A 20,825-nucleotide genomic window follows, 5' to 3' on the forward strand; every position below is an offset into this window, starting at 1 on the left:
CTGCAGCTTACTCATCCTTGCCCGTTTCACATGCACATGCAGAGCAGGTGTTCACTGAGCTTGAACAAAATTCAAGCTAGAGCAGCTGATGGATATTGAGGCCTAGATTCACTGTCAAAGTGTTTCTCAAACGGTGCTCTCCAGAACACCATGGAAAACTCATTTACTGCAAAAGTTTGAAAATCCCTGCCCACCGGTCTACCCTTGTGTATGAGCAATCAGCTCTACCATTCAGCCCAGGTGTGTGTTTGCTGGACCATCTGGAGGAAGCTGAAGAGACATGAGCTGAAGGCAGAGGGTGAGTCCAAGGTGGGATCTTCGGACAGGTACAAGAAGTTAGGCAAAAATGGGATAATTCTAGCCTTAATAACCTTAGATAAGAGTTCACATTATTATTTAGTTAATAGGATTCTACTCACGTTACATTTCTCAATTTTTTTTTAAGAGCTAAAGTCTCACTCTGTCACCCAGGCTGGAGTGCAGTGGTACAATCATGGCTCACTGCTTCCTGGAACTCATGGGCTCCAGCAATCCTCCTGCCTCAGCCTCCTGACTAGGTGGGACTATAGGCACACACCACCATGCCTGGCTAATTTCTTTGACTTTTCTCTAGAGACAGGGTCTGCCGATGCTTCCCAGGCTGGTCTCAGACTTGTAGACTCAAGTGAACCTGAACCTCCCACCTCGACCTCTCAAATTGCTGGGATTACAGGTGTGAGCCACCACACCCGGCCTAAATTTCTTATGTGCCATGGGACTGCAAAGTGTCATTATTAGGGGTAGCTGGATGGAAGGTGTAGGAGGACACTGTAGTGCCTTTTCAATATTTCTGTCTAAAATCTAAAATCATTCAACAGGAAACATTTATTTTAAAATGTGAAGGTGGTTATCCTTCCATGAGTTTAAAGTACAAAGGCAGGCTCATGGTGTCATCAGAATTCAGAACGCTGGTTGTGGGGCTGGGGGTGCTGGGAGGGGCTAGGCATGGTTGGCTTTGTGATCTTGGGGCTGGTGTGTTCCATCTCTGAATGTCTCTCGAGCTGCACACTTTCTTAATAAATTTTCATAAGTTTAACAAAAAATAAAACGAGGATGGGAAGCTTGCTTGGGTTGTTAAGCCTTGGGAAATTATCCAGCCATGAGCCCTGGCCCAGATGCTTCTAGAAGCCTGGAGGGAACTGAGAACTTTCCAAGTGGAGGTAGCAGAGAGGCAAGGCCCTGAGGTGGGAGCGCACTGCTGTTCGTCCCTAACTCTGAAGAGGGTGCCCCGGTCGGATTCAGTGCTGGGTGCACTGCAGGGCCGGGAAGTCCATGCCCACGTTGTGGCTCAGTGCAGTGAAAGCCAATGTCACCCCCTCCGCAGGGTGTTCAGCCTGCCAGCAGGGGGCCAGCTGGTCCTCCTGGGATATGGCACGGACCCAGCAGCTCTGTTCGAAATCATAATGGGGGAACCAAGGGCCCCCTACATCCAGGTCCGTTGGGAGGCGGGGCATGGAGGTCCACTGCAGGAATCTCCAGGAACCCTGAGGTCCTCCCTGAGCCAGCGCCGGGCTGGGCACACCCTGAGTGCCCACAGGGTAGATGTCTTCGCGGACAGCCCCAGCAGGACAGGGTGTGGAAGAACGAGGTGCCCGTGGCGGGGAAGCTGACCAAATGGGCCGCTGGAACCCGGCTGGTGGGCCTGGAGGGGCCTGCCTGTCCCCCTTGCAGAGGGTCTTCCCACCACGTGAAGCTGGCACAGGCCTGGATGCTGAGGACCCTTGCTCGGGTTTGGCTGAAAGGAAAACAGACGCGGTCAGCGTCTCCAGTGAGCCCATGGAGGCCTTTCCGGGCTGGGCCCCACCTGCCTGCATCTCTGTAGTCCTCGGGGTCTCTGTGTGGCCCCCGTGGCCTGACACTGAGGACACGCCTGTAGTCTGCTGATCTCAGAGGGAGGGTTGTGTGCTGCCTGGCGTGGGGAAGCTGTCGTGGAATGGCGGGTGGCTCCTGGGACTGCCCCCGGGATTCAGACTGGCTGGGAGTTTCCTACCACATACATTCGTCCCAGGGCTGTTGGGCCTGGGATACGGCCCCCAGTCAGAACTCAAGTGGAAGGGGCCTTGGATGTCACCCAGCCCCTTGCCACCTCACATGGGGACCCATCTCCACAGTGGGTGATTGGGCCCGGACATGGGATACCCTCTGCCCTCTTGGGCTGCCCAGTCCATGCCAGGACTGACCGTTCGCACATCTGGCTGAACTCTTGGCTCTGGCTCTGGGCCCGGGGTCCCACCTGTGCCCTCTCCCTGAATGCTCTGGGGGTCAGGGACACTGATTCCCTTGTCTCCCTGACTCAAGGCTTGTTGTCCTGGCAACCTTGGAGGAGCGTGCAGGAGTGAGGGGCCTCTGCTGCTCTCTGAGGCTGTGGGTGCTTGCAGGGAGGGGCGGGGTCTCCCACAAATGGGTCTGGGCTCGTCTAGTTACTTTGAGGGCCCTGTGAGGGGGAGAGCGAGACACCGTGGAAAGTGGGAGGGGGCTTGTTGGAGGGTCTTGCCCACATCCCCCTCCTGCGTGCACAGCACGTCCAGTATACAGGCGCTGAGCGCCTGCCCTGAGGACCGGTGGGCCTCCTGTACTTTCTTAGAGTCCAGGAGGAAGAGGAGGAAGAAAAGGTGAAGAGGAAGGCCCAGGTAGTAGGGTTTCGGGTCCCGGGCACTCCCCTACTATTGACTACCCCAGAGGGTGACATGGGAGGGGACATGGCACTGGAGCCCACCTGGGGGTGGCAGGTCCTCCTGCTTTCTTGTTAGTTTCTTCATAGAGGCCCTAAGATGCTTGAGCACAGTGTCATCATCCCTGGCCCACGGGTAAATGAACTGGTTCCGAAAACGTGCCCACAGGCCACACCTGGACGTCTTCATGAGGCGCTCTAGGGACAGGGTGGATATCAGGCCAGGAGAGTTACCTGGGAATGGTCACAGCTCATACCCCGTGGCCACTTCAGTCTCCCACTGGGTGGTGCCGGATCCTTTTGTGGCCACCCCAGGCATCCAGATATACACAGGAGACTGTGGCTGGGGGGCGACCTGGGCAGGGAAGTGGGCACCACACTCTGGACTTTCATCTGGGTCATGTGGGGAATGGACTCGGTGTCACAGTGTCCTGCCCAGCCCCCCTGGCCAGACCTCCCTCTGGGCCAGAACTGAGGATCATGAGGACAGTGTGAGGAAGCTGCCCTCGGGCCAGTCGGGGTCTGACCCCAGGGCTCCCCAGGCCCCACTGGGTGGACGTAGACTTACTCTGCTGAACCTTAAAGGCAATGCTTGTCATCGGCATCAACACCTGTTCTCCTTCCAGCAAATAGACGTCCCACAGGCGCAGGGTGAGCCCGAGAGAGATCTGTGGGGACAGCAGGTGTGAAAGAACCCGGTCCTTCCAGGCTGGGGCTGGTGGCTCGAGCTGCGCACACTGGGGCTTCAGTCTCCAGAGTCAGTGACCTTCCCCATGAGGGTCGCCTGAGCCCTCCAGGATGCTGGGTCAGACAAGGTCTTGCAGCTCCTCATGGGGGGCACTCATTTGAGTGGGGATGTGGCTCCTGGAGAGAGGGGCTTGCCCAGGGCTTGAGGCTTCCCTGAGCCCTCTCAAGTCGGGTCCTGGCCCAGTCTGCCCATGAGGCTGGGCCTGAGCCCCAGCCATTGCCCTGGGATGACCCCTCTTGGGCAGAGGGTTTTGCTTGTGTGTCCTTTGGGGACCCGCCCGAGCCTCCTGTGGGCTGGGAGTGAGCCAGACCCCTGGGCTGGGGAAGCAGGGCACTGCAGGGCAAGGAGGGTCCCTGAGCCAGGGTCTCCCTATGCCTCCTTACCCCGTCAATCAGTGTCCGGATAAGGCAGCCTAACGAGGAACACTGCCCACATAGACCTTCCTTGTCCTGATGGAAGCAACAGAGGTGCTCAGGCCACTGGGCTGCCCTAAAAACCTCCCTCTTCCAGGGCCTCTGAAGACCCTTCCCCTAGTGCAGAACACTGGGCAGTGTCCAGAGCTCCCCACAACACCATCACCTTCCCACACTCCCGGTGGACACACTGCCCTTTGCCCTGCTCTGCGGGAGCTGGGCCCCCATCCCTGTGCCTCTGTCTCCTCCAGGAGGAGGAGGAGGAGGAGGAGGAGGAAAGGAAACCAACTCCCAGCCCATGGAGAACCCGATGTCCCAGGTCAGGCCCTGGCTGGGACTCAGCCAGTCACCAGCCCCATGAGGGGCTCCAGCTCCCCTGCTCCTACAGCCCCACGGGAGGCAGGGCCTCTGGGAAGAGCTGAGGGGACCACGAACTCACCTGATGCCACATGGTCTTGGGTTGTGACCTGGGTACCACATGCTCCTGTTGGTCTTGGAGCCCCTGGACTGTCCCAACATTTGGGCTGTGAAATCCTGAGAAGCCCCCAGCCCATCATGAAATCAGAGCCTTCCCCCAAGATGTGGAGCCATCAGCTGCAAGAGCTGGGCAGCTGGAGAGGCCCCCAAACCCCAAGGCCTCCCACCCTCCCATCTGGTGACCCCACCATGCGGCCTTTACCCTGGGGAGGTGGGGTGGGAACATTCCCTGGAGCCTGGCTGGAGGTTCTCCTGGAGGCCTCCTGGGCCAGGGTGCAAAAAGGGCAAGCCTGACTTTGAGGCCACGACAGGGTGGCCAGAACTGGGTGGGTTCTGGGCTTCCTGGTCATCTCCTGGAAGTGGGGTCGGGCCAGGGAACAGGGGATGGGGAGATGCTGCCACCTGGGCTTGGTCGGCCCATTCGTGGGCACCAATGGCAGCAGGAGCCCGGGCAGCTGGAGGGCAGGGGGACTCTCAGGGAGGGGAGAGTCAGCTGCACAGAATCAGAGCCAGAGGGTGTGGCTCCAGGACACAGAGGGTGGCCACGGGGAGGATGAGATGCCCTCTGCTGATGGGGATGAAAGGCGCCTGATTTGGGCTTTGGGGGTCAGCTGTGGACTCCTGTGGGACCCTCAGCAGAGACATCCTAAAGTCTCCCAACAAGCTGGTGACACAAGGAGGGTGCCTTGGCTGAAAGCTGTGATCACCTGGCCAGGGTGGCCATCCCCAGGTCTGGCTGCAGGAGGTCCCCGGGGCAGCTGTTCACTTACCCTGCAGAGAGTGCCTCTCACTGGCCAGCAGCTGCACCAGTGCCCAGAATGCATCCTCCTCAGGCAGGTAAAGGAGGAACAAGGCAGCGATGTGGCTGAGGTCCCTGCAGTAGCCCACCTCCTGCAAGAGCCAGAGTCACCATGGAAGGACATCACCTGGGAGGGCTGAGGTCACCTGGGAGGACTCATGTCATTGGAGAGGGCAGAGGTGACTGGAGAGGCTTCCTCTGAAGAAGAGGCTTCCTCAGGATGCAAATTCATTTCATGACAAGAGCCAAGTCCATCAGGCACTTCAGCACCTTGTCCAAAATGTCTGCCGATAGCACCATCCTGTGTGCGATGCTGCCAAGCTCCTGGGCTTCGGGGCAGCCCCAGGAGGAGGGCGTCATTTCTTGTTCTGAGAAGTGGTGGTCAGGCCCATGTGACAGCAGGAGTCCAGGCCCTGACTCCTTTGTGTCTCAGCTTGACCCCTTGAGACCACCCCCTTGCTTGGAGGTTTATGCCAGCGGTGAGCTGGAGTCCTACCTCCTATATCCTGGTGGGTCACAAATACTAACTTTAAAAGAAGCAACGACACCCCTACCAGACACCCACTCCTGTGAATATGGAAATATGGCCTGGGAACCGCACTGCCGGGAATACTCACTGGGTTATACTGCGAATATGCCAGGAGGATGTAGAATAGTTCCCGCTGCCTAGGAAACAGAGAAAGGGGGCTATGGTTTGGTTTGTGCAGATGCTGTTAGTTTCACTTTGTCTACACAGCCTAACAGCAAATCCTATTTCAGGTTCAGATGATTCACCAGATAAGCAGTGAGCTCTTCAGGGCCTGAGACTGTTGAAGAAATATTTCAGTAAAATCCACATCTGTGACATGCAAATAGCCCAGTTGTACAGTGACTTGCCTGATCCTTTTCACTGTGAATGATTTTTTTTTTTTTTCAGTTTGCACACACGCCAGTTCAGTCTGTGGGTGTACAGTTCCTCCACGGTTCCAAACCAATGTGCAGAGTCTCCCGGCCACCGCTCCAGCCCCTCCTGGAGTGACTCCTTCATCCTCCAAGTCTCCAGGGTGGCCCCTATGCACCCAGCCTCTCCCTGATCCGTCAGCCCCTGGCCACCCAGACTGCTTCTCAGTCCCTATGGTTTGGCCTTTTCCAGAATGGCCTAGGAATGGGAATCCTACTGTGGTAGCTTATTGGGTCTGGCTTCTTTCCCTTAGCAAAATGCATCTAGGATCCACCCACATTCATGCGGGCATCACTGGCTCCTTCCCTTTTCTCACTGGGTCTTCCGTTTGAAGGGAGGACCAGCCTTGCTCTCCTCATTCCCGTGTTCAAGGCCGTCCCTGAAGGCTCCGTGTGTGAGTGACAAGGAATCAAGCAGTGAACCTGGCATGCAGGTTTCATGTGGATGTCAGTTTTCAAATCAGTGGGTTCAATATCTGTGACACTTTGGGGACGTGTGGTTCAAGTCCATTGAGCTTTGTGAGCCACTTCTCAACTGGCTGCCAACGTGGCTGTGCCATGTCATGTTCCCAGCAGACCTGGATGAGAGTTTCCAGGACCCCTAATTCTCCCAGCATTTGGTTGCTGTCATTGTTGCCTGGGGGGGCTTATGGGCCTTCTATCCTGCCACCCTCCTGTGGGTCCTACCATGGGTCCCCATGGGTCCCCATGGGTCAGGGAGAGCACCTTTCACCATTGTGCATGATTTTCTTTGCTGTCTTCTGTCTCCTCAGGATCCTCCTGGGTTCTGGCCCCACATGTTCCAGTCTGACCCAGGGCTTGGAACCAGGGAGGTGCTCGGTTCATGGTGCCGGCTGCTCCCTGGGCCAGGAGAGCTCTTGGCAGCTCTGTCATCCCTCCTGGGTGACCCTGGCTTTTGCTCTGGGGAAGCCCCCATCCCTCTCATTCACTCCATCTCCCCTGGGGCCCTGTGGCTCCCGTAGGCTTACTTGGCTCCATATTGATCCCTGAAGAAGATATGCTTCCTTAAGGTCCCGCTTATGTCCAGGTCGATCTGGTGGATGTGTTCAGATGACCTCTTGCCCTTCTCTTTCATGATCTGTAGGGCAGGGCCAAGAGGAGGAAGCAGCCTCAGAACAGATGGAAGCCTCCCTGCCCCCAGTGGCAGTCAGCCCACAGTCAGCACTTTGGGAAGAAAGGACAGAAGGAAGGTTTCCTTCTGCAGAAAGCTGCATTTTGGCTTGTTACTGAAGCCAGGGAGGGTCACCAGAGCTGAGTTTGTCTGTGGTGACTGTGTAACCATCTGTGCCCAGGGTGTTCATCTGACCTTTGCCCCCAGCCCCCCAGGGTGGTCTTGACGTTCCCTCCAGCTGGAGACCTGGGCCCCTGACACGGCCTGTCCTGTTTGTTGTGCTCTGGCTGAGCGTACCTTGTATTTTCTCGGGTTTTTCAACTTGATTTCCTGAATGTTCAGGAGGACTGACCACACCGGGCCCCGGATGTTCATGGGAATTCCCTTGTACACTCGATCTATGAGCTGTGGGCAGAAAACAATCTGGTGTCCCAGGCCACAGGGTGACCCCAGTGAGGACCAGAGCCCGGGGATTCTGGAAATTGTCGGTTTTGGCCCCATGATTCCTCAGTAGAGGTGACATCAAGTTGGGACAGGGTCTCCCTTCCCAGGACTGAAATAGTGGATGGACACTCAGAGTCGAAACTCTGATCTGAACCTTTTCCTTCCTTCAGGTCACCAGGGCATCCCTAGCCTTGAGCTCTGGGTGGTCCCAGCCCTAGATTCAGATTCCTTCCCAGCAAGGTGACGCTAGCACGAACAGGCAGGGAATCTGGCGACCAGGCCTGCAGTCCTCCGGGTGAGGACAGTGTGCCACCCACCCTCTGAGAGGCTGACGGTGCCAGGCCACAGCCATGGGTGCCTGTCCCCTATCTCTGCAGAGAGTGCTTTCGGGGGCCTCACCCCCAAACATTACTTTTGTACTGTGCTTATATGTCTCCCATTCTCCCAGCATTTTCCTCCACTTGCTCGTCCGTCTCATCTCCCGCCGATTCTGTCAAATGAGGCATGTTGGAGTTAGCACAGCTGCCAGGCTTCCCAGAGCCGCCCGCGGATGCTGGGTCTTGGGCTCTGGAGCCCTGGTGGGACCCAGCTGGAAGGAGCCAGGGAAGGGCAGACCTCAAGGGCTGAGAGCCTTTGAGCAAATGAGCACCAGTGGGCTGGCTTTGGGACCCCAGGATGTACCATCCTCAGGCCACAGACACACCAGTCTTAGGTCCCAGCCTCTAGGTGGGGTCCTGACACAAGCACGCAGCCACCCCCAAGCCAGGACTGTGGTTCTCCTTTTGAAAATTTTATCAAACTGCCAAAGTTAACAGCAACCTGGGATCAGGTCCAGCAGGGACTGCTGCCCCTCCCAGTGACAGCGTGTTGCCCTCACCCACCACCGCCCAGGCCGGCTGCTTCCTCTGCCTCACCGACCACCCACCCAGTCCCTACGTCCCTGGACCAGCCCCTCCATGCATCAGGCTCTTACCTTCACCTCCTGTGCAGCCAGAGGAGGCAGCTCCGTCTCACTGTAAGGCAACCCAGGCAGAGCTGAGGACCTGCACGGGGCCTGGAGCCGCCCCAGCCCGGGAGCAGACTCCTAGAAAGCACTGGCTGTGTCCCTATCCAGCTCAGGGCTCAGCCCAGGAGAAGGCACAGGGAAGGGAGGACAAGGGCTTTCCTGTGGGTCTGACTCCCAGGAGGGGCAGGACCTGGGAGAAGAAGGAGTGCAGGGACAGCCTGGCCGGGGTTACTGGGGCCCCTGGCGTGGGAGGTGGTCAGGCTGCCCAGTGGGGCTGCCCGCCCTGGACTCCAGGTGGTGCTTTCTGCTGGAGCTGAGAAAGGTTAGCCCTGAGATGGGATGGGGGTCACCCACGGTGGGCGACCGGGCCCTGACAGGAGTCCCTCAGGGAGTGACCACATCACCCCACCAGGGTCAAGGGAGACTGCCCTGAGACCTGCCCGGTGTACTCTGGGTGCACCAGGGGCCCATCCCACTTGACAGCCCCAAGGTCCTTGCAGGTTCTGACCTCCCAGCATCCACCTGCCTCTCCCTGCACCCGAGCCACACACCTGCGTTTCAGAAGTGGCACGGCTCATCAGCTCCCTCCCACCCTACCTCCCCAGGGATCCTCTGTCTCTCCATCTTATGATCCCTGAGAGATGGGCTCCTGGCTGGGCTCCTCTTACCTGGCCCCAGATCCCTTCCCAGCACCAGACCCAGGGTCTTTAGCCACAAGCCCTGCTGCCTCCCTGGCCTCACCGTGAGATGCCCAGAATGGGGCCCTGCCCATCTTCTCCCCCATTCTCCTAGGGCTACAGCCTCCATTGTCACCATGCCTTTTCCCCTCATGGGACAGTGAGGGCTGTAGCTCTAGGGGAATGGGGGAGAACAGGGGCAGGTGGGCCCTCAGAGACCTGCTGGACAACAGCCCCGAGGCTGGGCCAGGCGTCCCCTCACCCTGTGGCCACAACCCTTGGATCTCACTGGGGTTGTCTCCAAGTAGACAGGGCCAGACCCTTAGGCTGCCCCGCTCCTCTTGTGCTCACTTGCCGACAGAACTGCTGAGAGCCCAGGTGCCTGACCTAGTCCAGTCTCCATTCCCACCGGCTCCCTAGATGGGCCCCGCACCTCTGGCCTAACAACAACCTCGGGCTGGACCTGCAGGGGAGCCAGGGAGGAGTTCCATCCCTGGAAAGGAGGTTGACCCGACCTGGCGAGACATGTCCTGCATCAGAAAGGCCTTTCTAAAAGCAAACCCATCCCTGAGCTGAGACAGGTGCTTTAGGGGTGAGGGGAGTGCAGAGGACTCACTGCAGAATTCCAAAGTGATCAATGTTGCCGTAGATTCCAACAGGCACAGGCCCCTTGTCCTCTGGCAGCCCAGCTCGGTGTCCCTGTAGCCCAGAGGGAGCCTTGGTGAGGGCTCCAAGGTAAAGGGTGCAAGGGCCTGGGGGCATTGGCCACCCGTCCCTGCCCTGTGCTCCTAGGGAGCGCAGGACCCTTTGACCAGGGCGCACTGGGAGAGGCCTCCCTCCAAGAAGCAGACCGACTTGTACCTTTTCGTATTTCATAATGATGTCCTCTCGCTCTTGTGCCCACCAACTGTCCGCGTCCTCTACCGTGTCCATCCTGTGAGACAAAATTGTCTAAAGGTTACACTGTACCTGACAGCTTCGGAGAACACCTGAACTGCTCCCGCCGGGCTCCCAGATGCTGGCTGGCTGCGTAATCCCCATTCCACCGCGGCCCCCAGCTAAAAAGGGGCCAGACCCAGTGGCCCACAGCTGCTCGAGTCTCTGGAGTCTCAAGTCCCAAGCAGGGGTGGGCATCTTCCCAAGGACTTGAGTACAGTGGGACCTAGACAGAGAATCCTGTTGTCCCCAAATGCCATGAAATGGGGGCACACCTGCCCCAGCAGGTTGAATGGTTTCCACCTGCCAAGGGTGAAGGGCCCATGATGGGCTATTCCAGGGATGTGGAGGCAGACTGGGCTCAGCGACCAGAGGTCTCTGTACACTCGGCCTCCTGGGATGCTCAGGGCCACAGAGATGCCCTGTTTCCTACAGGGAACAAGATCTCTCCTGACTGCTCGGTTCTACTCCGCTCATCACTTTGGCTACCATAGCCCTTCAGTCTGAACAGTGAATCCACTTTAGGAATAACGCCTGTTGAGCAGGAGGGTGTTCAGCTTGGGGATGAAAAAGATCTATTGTACTCATGGAAACCACGTCTCTCGCAGAGGGACTGTGGAGTCCACCATTCTGAGCTGTCCCTAGAGGAGGAGGCTTCATTTTCCTGGGTCACTGAGGAAGAACAGTGGGTCCTTGGTCCTGGAGAACACCTGGATGGACCGTCCCTCCTGGGAATACTCGGGGCAAAAGGAGGGTGAGGCCTCGAGAGGACCACACAGAGCAAGAAATACCTGGGGAGAACCATAGTGCCTGGACCCCTTTGAACAGAAGGGAAGATAGTCTCCCCTCAGCCAGCCCTCCAGGGCTCCTTCATTTTCCACAGCTGCCCAAGGGCAGCAGGCTCCCCCGGACAAGGGACCATGTGTGTTCAGTGGGGCCCACAGCGACCATCAGGACCCAGCTTAGGGCACAGAGGTGTTCTGAGGACCGTCCTATTCACCCCACCCACAGAGGATCTATACCAGTGGCTCTGCCAGGACCAGGCTCTGCCCCATCGGGATCGGAAACCTGGGCAGATTTGGGATCTAGGGCAGGGAGGTCACAGGGTTCAGGCCTGAATTCCAGCACAGCACATGGCAGGGCTGAGAGCAAAACTCAGGGTCACGTCTGGATTCCCAGGCCGGTTACTGCCTCTCTGACCCCAGACGTCTCATCTGTCGAATGCGTACATTTGGGAACAGCACCCACTCTACGAAGCCACCACGAGGACGAAAGAGCCAATCGTCTACACGGGCAGTGTAGAACGGGCACCTGGTGAGTGCTCAGGGATGACCCTCCTCGGTAGCTGCCCCACAGACGCTAACACCGCCCACACCGTAGCCACTGTCCCCAAGTCAACCTGGAGGGAAGAGAGCAGGTCACACTCACCTGATTCTGATGAATCAGCTCGCCTGTGTTATGCCTCTCAAGGGAGAAAACCTTTGAGTCCACAGAGCTGCTCACAGATACCACCGCCTGTGTGTAACTGCTGTAGAACACTGAGGCAGGCCAGAGAGCGGATAGGTGCTAAGCACCAGTGACATTCTGAGGTCATGGCACGCATCACAATGGGGCCTTGCCCGGGTCAGCAGGGCCCATAGTCAGGGTCCTCCGCTGCCTGAGGTGTCAACATGCCTGCCTGCAATGTGTTTGTGCACGTGAGTGCACACGTGTATGTGGGTAAACACGTCTGTACACGTGTGTGTTGCTTCTCTGGCCAGGCCCGGCTGCCCCACTCATGTGTGCACCCAGTTCCTCATCACTGTCACCCCCGAGGCCCAGGGCCAGCATCAGAGCATCCATGGGTGCTCCCTAACTTCAGCCCTCCCTGCCCAGGGTGGTCCTGGGATACACATAGGGGTGGAGGGAAGTGACTGCTGCTGTTGGATCTCAGAATACAAAAGCTAATACTATTACCTACTGGTCTTTTTAGTGTCTCTAATGGTATCACTTCTTCTTTTCTGATATTTTAACTGGGTATTTCTCTCCATGACCCTTGGATATTCTAGCTAGAGGATCCTGTGGGGAAAGTGCCGGGCACACAGTAGGGGCTCACTCTTCTAGACATGTTATCTAAAACCTGGTTCAGCTATCCTTCCACGCAGGGCCTAGGGGATGCCAAATTCCAGGGTCCAGAAAGAGCTTGGGATAAAATGAAACTTCAAGGGGACGGCTTTGACCTGGGCTGAGTCTGCCTTTGCCATCCAACTGGAGTCTCAAGTCCTGAGGCAGCACGTCCAGATGTCCCAGTGCAGGGTCCTCCCGATCAACACCTGCTCCCCTGTACTCATTAGCAACCTCACCCACCCTACTCTCAAAGCACACTTCGCTCTCCTATCCAGGATCTCTGCATCTGTGGATTCAGCAACAGCAGATGGAAAATATTCGGAAAATAAATTGGATGGTTATGTTTCTATGGAACATGTGCAGACTTTGTTCTTGTCATCATTCCCTAAAGAATACAGTATCACGACCATTCATGTAGCATCTGCATTGTATTACACATCATGAATAATCTAGTAATGGTCTGATGTCTACGGGAGGATGTGCATAGCTTATACGTAAATACTAGGCCATGTTATATCAGAGACTTGAGCATCCATGGATTTTGGCATTCCCGGGGACCCTAGAACTAATCCTCCATGGATACCAAGGGATGACTGTATATACTCACTCAGGAAGGCTTCTCATTGGAGGAAGGGCCGAGTTCAGGACAGACAGGGACATCATCCCTGGACTACTGTCCGTCCATCCATTCATCCATTGGCACCACCCTCTAGGACTGTCCCAACGACAGCCCTAGCAAGTGGAGACAAGAAAAAAGCCTGGCTCAAATGGTACAGCTTTGAGGTCTTGGAAGCTGTACCAAGACTGGTACTCATACCGGTGATGTTGCACCAGTATGAGAATAGTGGGTCAGTTTCCTCCAGGATCCAGAAAGCGTATCAGGCATGTTCGGGGAGAGGAAAGGAGCACGGCCTCTCCAGCAGCCACACAGGCCTGCAGTAGGACGGGGCTGGGGCTGGGGCTGCGGCTGGGGCTGGGGCTGCAGCTGGGGCTGGCCCTGTTTCTCACTTGGGCCTCATGAGGGGAAAAGAAAGAACAGGGGGCAGAGGAGGAGCATGGAGGCAGCTGGTTGCCTAAGGAGAAGGTGCCTCAGAGAAGGGTTATTAGTTTGTTTTCACACTGCTATAAAGAAATACTTGAGACTAGATAATTTATAAAGGAAAGAGGTTTAATTGACTCCCAGTTCAGGGAACCTACAGTCACGGCAGAAGGTGAAGGGGAAGCAGGCACCTTCTCCACAAGGCGGCAGGAGGGAGTGAGTGGAGAACCAGGAAGTGCCACACTTTCAAACCATCAGCTCTCCTGAGAACTCCCTCACTATCAGGGGAGCAGCAGGGGGGAAACTGTCCCAAGATCCCATCCCCTCCCACCAGGTTCCTCCCTTGACACAGGAGGATTACAGTTCCAGATGAGATTTGGGTGGGGGCACAGAGCCCAACCTGTGAAGGTCTCAGTCTATCTTGCAGCTCCCCTGGGGCTGAGGCTGAGTACAGATCTGCTGGCCCTGCTCTACAGCACGCGGGGACTCTGCCTGTGTGCCACCATCTGCTGCTTCCTGGGGTTGGTGGTTGCTTCCTCAAGAGGAGGGTGGATCTGCTCTCCTACCCACCTCTCTCCAAGGCCTTGTGGAGCCCTGGCCACGTCCTCCCCGGGTAAGAGCAGGAAACCAGGCTCCTTGCTCTTCTTGCTGCTTGGGTGACAATCCTGGGGTCATCCATAGGCCCCATCACTGTTCCCACTTCTAAATGGAGAGTATTTTGGCATATCTTCCTGGCGGAGTCTGGGGCCTCATCCCTGTTATTTATTCTATCTTGGTAAAGCCAGGTTAAGACATCTGGGCAAGGAGATAGTAGAGTGGCCCCCAGGAAGGGTGGGTGGAGGGCGCTGGCCTTTGGGCTTGCCTGGAGCAGGGTGGGAGGGGGCAAGGTTACCAGGAAGCAGGGCTGTCAGGGCCAAAATCAGGAGGCGGTAATAATGCTGGTGCGGGGACAGGGTTGTGTGGTTGGCTTGGGGTGGGGCATGAGAGCCAAGGTTTGTCAGCACGCAGAGGGGTGGCTGACCCATGGACTAGGGGCTGTGGAACCCAGTGGTTGCCCTTAGTTCCTGGATCCTGGGAGACTTCCGGGGCCTGGGTCTGGGGCAGCCTAGGGGTGGAGGTGGGGCAGACAGTGGTAGGGGTGGGAGAGGAGGCCTTGCGTGGCAGGGTGCAGGGTAGGAAACCAGCCAGGGGCCAGTTTGCATTGGTGGCTCCCATCCCCATCCCCACCCCCAAGCCCACCCCTAACCCCGCCCTGCTGCAGAGTCGGGCCTGGGCTGCTGTCCTCTGCTTTGGCCTCAGCAGATCACACGATGGAAGCTGGCAGCCCCGTGGGCACCACTCGAGCCAGCTGTGACCTGCGGTTTCTATTTCCTGGAGTGTGGGGTGCCCACCCAGGAGAGCACAGGCACACCTCACACCCCTCATTTTGAGGATGCTGGGAGGTGGGGACCAAGGTCCTGCAGCCCTCTGCTTGCGCTGTGAAAGGTAGCCTAGGAGTCCTGTGTCCGCCCATCCACGTGGGGCCCCAGGAGCCTGAACAGTGGCAGGCAGAGAGATGAGGAGGGAGAGAGAAGTGGAAAAGGAGAGAGAAAGAGAGATGGGGAGAAGAAGTGAGAGAGAGAGAGAGAGGAAGAGAGATAAGGAAAGAGACAGAGGAGGCTGAGAGGAAAAGGAGCAAGAGATAGGGAGAGAGACACAAAAGGCAAAGAGAGAGACAGGGAGAGACGAGCGTGAGTAGGAGGTCGGGTCACTCTCGATCCCAGTCCCCAGTGAAAACCGTAGGTCGCCATCACCTAACTACACATGCAATAAAGTCTTCTGCCTGCTGCTTACAGCCCAAGAACCCCTTCTCCGAGAGAATAAAATCTTTGACCATTGCCCTTTCTCACCGGAGTTTGCTTGGGTCTTCTGATGAAGTGTGATGTCTGACCCATCACCTTCCTGGGCTCAAGGATCCATGAAAAGCCGACGCCTCTTTTGGGGAGGCCCTGCAGTGCCTTCATCTCACTAGGCTCCCCAGGAAGCTTGTGAACTTGGCTTGAGCACTAAGCAGCATGTGCCGGGCCTCTGCTTCTCTCTTTCAGTAAGAGGGAGAACCAAGAAAGAGACTGAAGCATGGTCTTCAGAGAAGGCACTTGTGCAAACACCAGGAGAATGAGGGGCCTCAGTTGTCTTCCTTTCTCCTAAAAACATGCATTTCCTCCCAGGCCACCCTAGTGAGGGCATGAAGCACAGCGTGTGTGTGTGTCTGTGTGTGTGCGCATTTATATGCATGTGTATGTATGTGTGTGTGTGCAGGTATATACATGGGAACGTATTTATGTATATGCATCTGTGTGCATGTGTGTGTGCAAGTATATGCATGTGTATGTATGTGCGTGTGTGTGTGTGTTGCAGGGCTTTACAGTGGGAAGGATGTGGGAGGGCAGCTGCAGCTCCAAGCTGCAAGTCTTTCTGATAGAATAGTTAAGATTCCCTGGACTACAGAAAGAGTGTTTTCATTTGCGCCTATTTTTATTAGCATTTAAACCTGTATACTTCATAGCATGTAAAGCTTAAGTTGCTTGACTATTCTTAGAAACGTTTTCACCAGCGGTCCCCAAACTTTTTGGCACCAGAGAGCAGTTTTCTTGAAGACAACTCTTCCACGGACCTGGGAGAAGGGGAAGGGATGATGCAGAGATGATTCAAGCCCATTACATTTATTGTGTGCTTTATTTCTATGATTATTTCACTGTAATATATAATGAAATAATTACACAACTCACCATAATATAGAATCAGTGGGAGCCCTGAGCTTGTTTTCCTGCAACTACATGGTCCCATCGGGAGGTGATGGGAGATAGTCACAGATCACCAGGCATTTAGGTTCTCATAAGGAGCATGCAATCTAGATTCTTGGCATGCTGAATTCACAGTTGGGTTCTATGAGAATGTAATGGCACCACTCATGTGACAGGTGGCAGAGCTCGTGCGGTAATGTGAGGGATGGGGAGCGGCTGTTTCTACAGATGAAGCTTTGCTCCCTGGCTGGCTGCTCACCTCCTGCTGTGCAGCCTGGTTCCTAACAGATGGGGACCCCTGATTTACCCAGTAAGATAAACACATTTTTATGTCAATTGAAATTATTCACCCTGCACCACCCAAAATTATCTTGCATACCTCACCCACCCAAGGGTCCCATAGCGCACTTTGGGAGCTGTAGACAGTAAGCCTGGAGCTCCACTGAGCATTCCATCTCTCCACCATCTGTGGGCTAACAGGCTGTGTTAGTTTCCTAGGGCTGTTTTACAGTACCACAGACTGGGCACCTTTAACAACAGAATGTTACTGTCTCACAGTACTGGAGGCCATGGGTCCAAGATCAAGGTGTCATCAGGGTGGGTATTCCTTTTCCACTGGACTGTTGATACATTCTTAGAAGGTTTTTGGTTGCTGTTCACGTTAATTTCTCTTCCTTTCTGCAATTGTTCTCTTTCAGTACTCCCTGATATTTTTCTTCTTGAAGAAGTAGCTAGTTAATTTTGTATTTTAAAATTCTTCCCCTCACCCCAAGAACTTCTGCCTTTATAATTGGCTCTCTCTTCATATTTATTTTATACAAGATATGTGGCTGATTACATTGTTTCTGTCTGTACAGATGGAGAGTTAAGGAATAAAGAGGACAGACAGACTAGATTACCTCAAACACTGAAATGCTATGATTTGTCCGAAGTCATACATGCATTATCTGACCAGACATAGGTGCTTTTTCTCTAGAAGCATTTTGTCATTTGGAATCAGATAGGTCTTCTGAATCTACCTTAATGAAATTGACAACTTTCAGAGGTTTTCAGTGGTGAAGAGAAACTTGGACAAGGAGATAACTTCCACAAACAGAAAAAGCCTCGTCTCTTCTGGATTCCTTTAACGCCAGTGGTCATCACCAGGGGCAGATTAGCCACCTTTTCCCCAGGCTGGGACCTCCACCTTCTCCTCTACAGGTGTATCACCTTAGAAATCTGCATCTCACTGTCACCCAACACATTTTCTCCTTCCAAGCCTCTGCAGTCTCACGAGTTTGTCTGTATTTTTCTTCTCATAACCTACCTTGCTACCCTAGCCAGCCTGGATCTCATAGGAGATTAACAGAAATACTCCCAACATTGGGCCTTTCCTGTGCCCCCGTCTTCCTGCTGTATCCTGGCAAAATGCCAGCCGAATCCACAGTCTGTTGTTCTACTTCTGTATCTGAGGGCTAAAGAAAAAGCACCTAGTCATACAGGTTAACCCTGTTTTAAAGTAACTATTACGTATTTTCAACCTCATCTGAGTACTCAGCCTTGCCTGATGCCTTTTGCTCGCCCAGCCCTGTTTAGTTCTCTCATTCTCTTCAACATCTTTAGCAAATCTTCTCCTTCCCCCTTCCCCATCTTGACCTTCTTGTCTCTTCACCTGATACAGAGGTTCTTAGCTCCTACTTCATGGAGAATTTTAAGGTTTTGCTCTCTTCTATAAATTGACCTATAGGAGTATCCCTCTTTACACGTTTCCTATGGTTTTCAGGGGATGGAATATTTGTCCTGAGAAGGCCAATACATCCATGGGACAGATGTCTCTATCCCCATTTGCTACATAAGTATTCGACTTCAGCCATCCGGTGCACTGGTCTGTCTCTGGTTTACACCTGCTGTCTCTGTGTCCGCTTTAGCCCATTGACTTCTTCCCTCACAACATTACTGAACTTGTCAATAGGCACATCAGTGACCTCCTGCATGCCAAGTCTCATGGACATTTTTCTTCATGTTGTTTGACTGCTGCTCTGCCTGACTGGATATTATAATCTCCTGTCCTTGAAACCCTAGGCTACTGTAGCACTACACTTTACTGGTTCTCCGCTTACCTTCGTTACATCTCTTTTGTTTTGTTTTTTCCCGGATCCCTCCAGATGTGGCCTAGGAATCCTTTTAAACACAGTGCTCCAGGCAGAAATTAGTTGGAGGTAGTTCACAAGATGCAATTTATTTGCCATCCACCCTTGCATTTCAGCTCCATTATTTGTCCTTGCCATGCGTATCTATAAAAACACTTTCTCCTTCCCAGAGATGGCAGCTAACAAGACCTAGCAAAGAGAAATGGGAATTTTCGTTCACAATTTCATAGGGAAAGCAATTGGCAAGATTATTTTACTGCTAAGGGTAATAAAATTAATGAGAGAGTTGAAGAAAGAGGCACGAATTCTAAAACTGTCTAGAACCATCTAAGAGGTAAAGCTGAGGAGTTTTATCCATATTTGTAGGCTGTGATTATTTTCATAGAAGTACTCTCTGATTTATGGTTATGTCACTGATTACCACCAGAATTGCAGATTGGGCACATTAAGCACATCAGCATAAAAATCCTTGACATTTTGGCCAGGCGCGGTGGCTCACGCCTGTATTCTCAGCACTTGGGGATGCCGAGGTGGGCAGATCACAAGGTCAAGGGTGCGAGACCAGCCTGACCAACATGGTGAAACCCTGTCTCTACTAAAAATACAAAAGTTAGCCAGGTGTGGTGGCACATGCCTGCAATCCCAGCTACTCGGGAGGCCGAGGCAGGAGAATCGCTTGAACCCGGGAGGTAGAGGTTGCGGTGAGCCAAGATCTCACTGCTGCACTCCAGCCTGGGCAACAGAGGGAGACTGTCTCAAAAATAAAATAAATCAAAAAAATCCTTGACATTTTAAAAATACCTCTGACAGGGTTTCAGTGTAGTCGTGATATTGAAAATATTACCATGATTTGTCAGTTTCTTAAGTATAATTTTGTTTAGTCACATGTATGATAAGAACATACAGACTTCTTGCTGGGGGCATTGGCTCATGCCTGTAATGCCTATAATCCCCACTACTCAGGAGGCTGAGTCTGGAGGATTGCTTGAGGTCAGGACTTTGAGACTAGCCTGGACAATACAGCAAGACTCTGTCTCTTACAAAAAACATAATCATGAATAGATTTCTTGGTTTGTGGGGTTAACTTTTAAAATTTTCCTCTCATTAATTTGCCACATTTTTTTTAATTTTTTGAGATGGAGTCTCATTGTGTCACCCAGGCTGGAGTGCAGTGGCACGATCTCGGCTCACTGCAATCTCTGCCTCTCAGCTTCAAGCAATTCTCCTTTCTCAGCCTCCCAAGTAGCTGGGACTACAGGTGTGTGTCACCATGCTCGACTAATTTTTTGTATTTTTTTAGTAGAGGTGGGGTCTCACCGTCCTACCCAGGATGGTCTCGATCTCCTGACTTCGTGATCTACCTCCTCGGCCTCCCAAAGTGCTGGGATTACAGGCATGAGCCACCATGCCTGGTCTAATTTACCACTTTTATCTGACTAAGATACCTTAACTTTATTTATTCCTTGGATTGGTAATATAGTGAAATGATTAGGGCAGGTTTTGAAACCAGAGAGATCTGGGTTCAAATCCTGGTGTGGGCTGTAGACGTTGGGGGCAATGGCCTTAAATCCTCTGACTTTCCAGTGATTTTTCAATGGGTAAAATAACCCTTACATTGTGGAATGTTGCAAAGATTAGAGAGGATGTATATAAAATGTTTACCTATTACAGTGCTTGATATGTAGAAGATGAATTCTAAAATTACACCGACCCATTTTGCCCATTGCGGCTTTAGAATAGAAAAGTATACTCATACATTAGAATTGTGCACCTAGAGCTAAGTGACTCCAGCCCTGTGAAACCCTTCGATGCCAAAATGGCGTGTAGGACTAGATAGATGAATGTCACCTGACCTTGACTGTCTATTAAAACTCACTGTGTTGGGCTGGGCGTGGTTGCTCATGCCTGTAATCCCAGCACTTTGGGAGGCCGAGGTGGGCGGATCACGAGGTCAGGAGATGGAGACCATCCTGGCTAACACGGTGAAACTCCGTCTTTACTAAAAATACAAAAAATTAGCCAGGCGTGGTGGCGGGCGCCTGTAGTCCCAGCTACTAGGGAGGCTGAGGCAAGAGAATGGCGTGAACCCGGGAGGCGCAGCTTGCAGTGAGCCGAGACCGCGCCACCACACTCCAGCCTGGGCGACAGAGCGAGACTCGGTCAAAAAAAAACCAAAAAACAGAAAAAACCAACCAAACAAAAAGAACACCTCACTGTATTTTATTATTATTATTTTCGAGATGGAGTCTTGCTCCGTCGCCCAGGCTGGAGTGCAGTGGGGCGCAATCTTGGCTCATTGCAACCTCTCCCTCCCAGGTTCAAGGGGTTCTCCTGCCTCAACCTCCCGAGTAGCTAGGATTACAGGCATCTGCCACTACGCCCAGCTAATTTATTGTATTTTTAGTAGAGATGGGGTTTTGCCATGTTGGCCAGCCTGGTCTCCAACTCCTGACCTCAGGTGAACCACCCACCTCGACCTCCCAGAAT

General features: G+C 53.9%; 1 protein-coding gene and 2 long non-coding RNA genes across 9 annotated transcripts in view; 1 reads left to right on the forward strand and 2 right to left on the reverse strand.

The window, feature by feature from the left end:
* LOC112131708 (uncharacterized) overlaps positions 1-6,532 on the forward strand; it is a 48,023-nt gene extending 41,491 nt beyond the window's left edge. The window contains exon 2 of the long non-coding RNA XR_010138295.1: positions 6,064-6,532. This is a non-coding gene — a long non-coding RNA (uncharacterized LOC112131708). The remainder of the gene's footprint in view (positions 1-6,063) is intronic.
* On the reverse strand, positions 847-11,680 carry LOC129051386 (TBC1 domain family member 3G-like). Its single transcript, XM_063718782.1, has 14 exons — positions 10,557-11,680; positions 10,207-10,279; positions 9,962-10,044; positions 8,636-8,675; positions 8,075-8,152; positions 7,516-7,623; positions 7,076-7,185; positions 5,765-5,813; positions 5,119-5,239; positions 4,311-4,405; positions 3,842-3,907; positions 3,279-3,378; positions 2,756-2,908; positions 847-1,774 (listed from the first exon to the last, which is right to left on the reverse strand). Exons 1-14 carry the CDS (start codon positions 10,604-10,606, stop codon positions 1,278-1,280), a joined length of 1,623 nt encoding a protein of 540 aa, XP_063574852.1. The 5' UTR covers positions 10,607-11,680; the 3' UTR covers positions 847-1,277.
* A 3,797-nt stretch (positions 11,681-15,477) lies between these two features.
* Positions 15,478-20,825, reverse strand: part of LOC134760563 (uncharacterized) — a 33,475-nt gene continuing 28,127 nt past the window's right edge. For 5 of the 7 annotated variants that reach the window (XR_010138290.1, XR_010138293.1, XR_010138288.1 and 2 more), the window contains 2 exons: positions 16,195-18,527; positions 15,920-16,079 (listed from right to left, as the gene is read on the reverse strand). This is a non-coding gene — a long non-coding RNA (uncharacterized LOC134760563). Of the gene's footprint in view, positions 15,504-15,919; positions 16,080-16,194; positions 18,528-20,825 lie in introns of those variants that run through there. The other 2 variants (XR_010138289.1, XR_010138291.1) reach the window with 2 other exon arrangements.

This window comes from Pongo abelii, chromosome 19, assembly GCF_028885655.2.
Source record: "Pongo abelii isolate AG06213 chromosome 19, NHGRI_mPonAbe1-v2.0_pri, whole genome shotgun sequence".
Lineage (NCBI taxonomy): Eukaryota > Metazoa > Chordata > Mammalia > Primates > Hominidae > Pongo > Pongo abelii.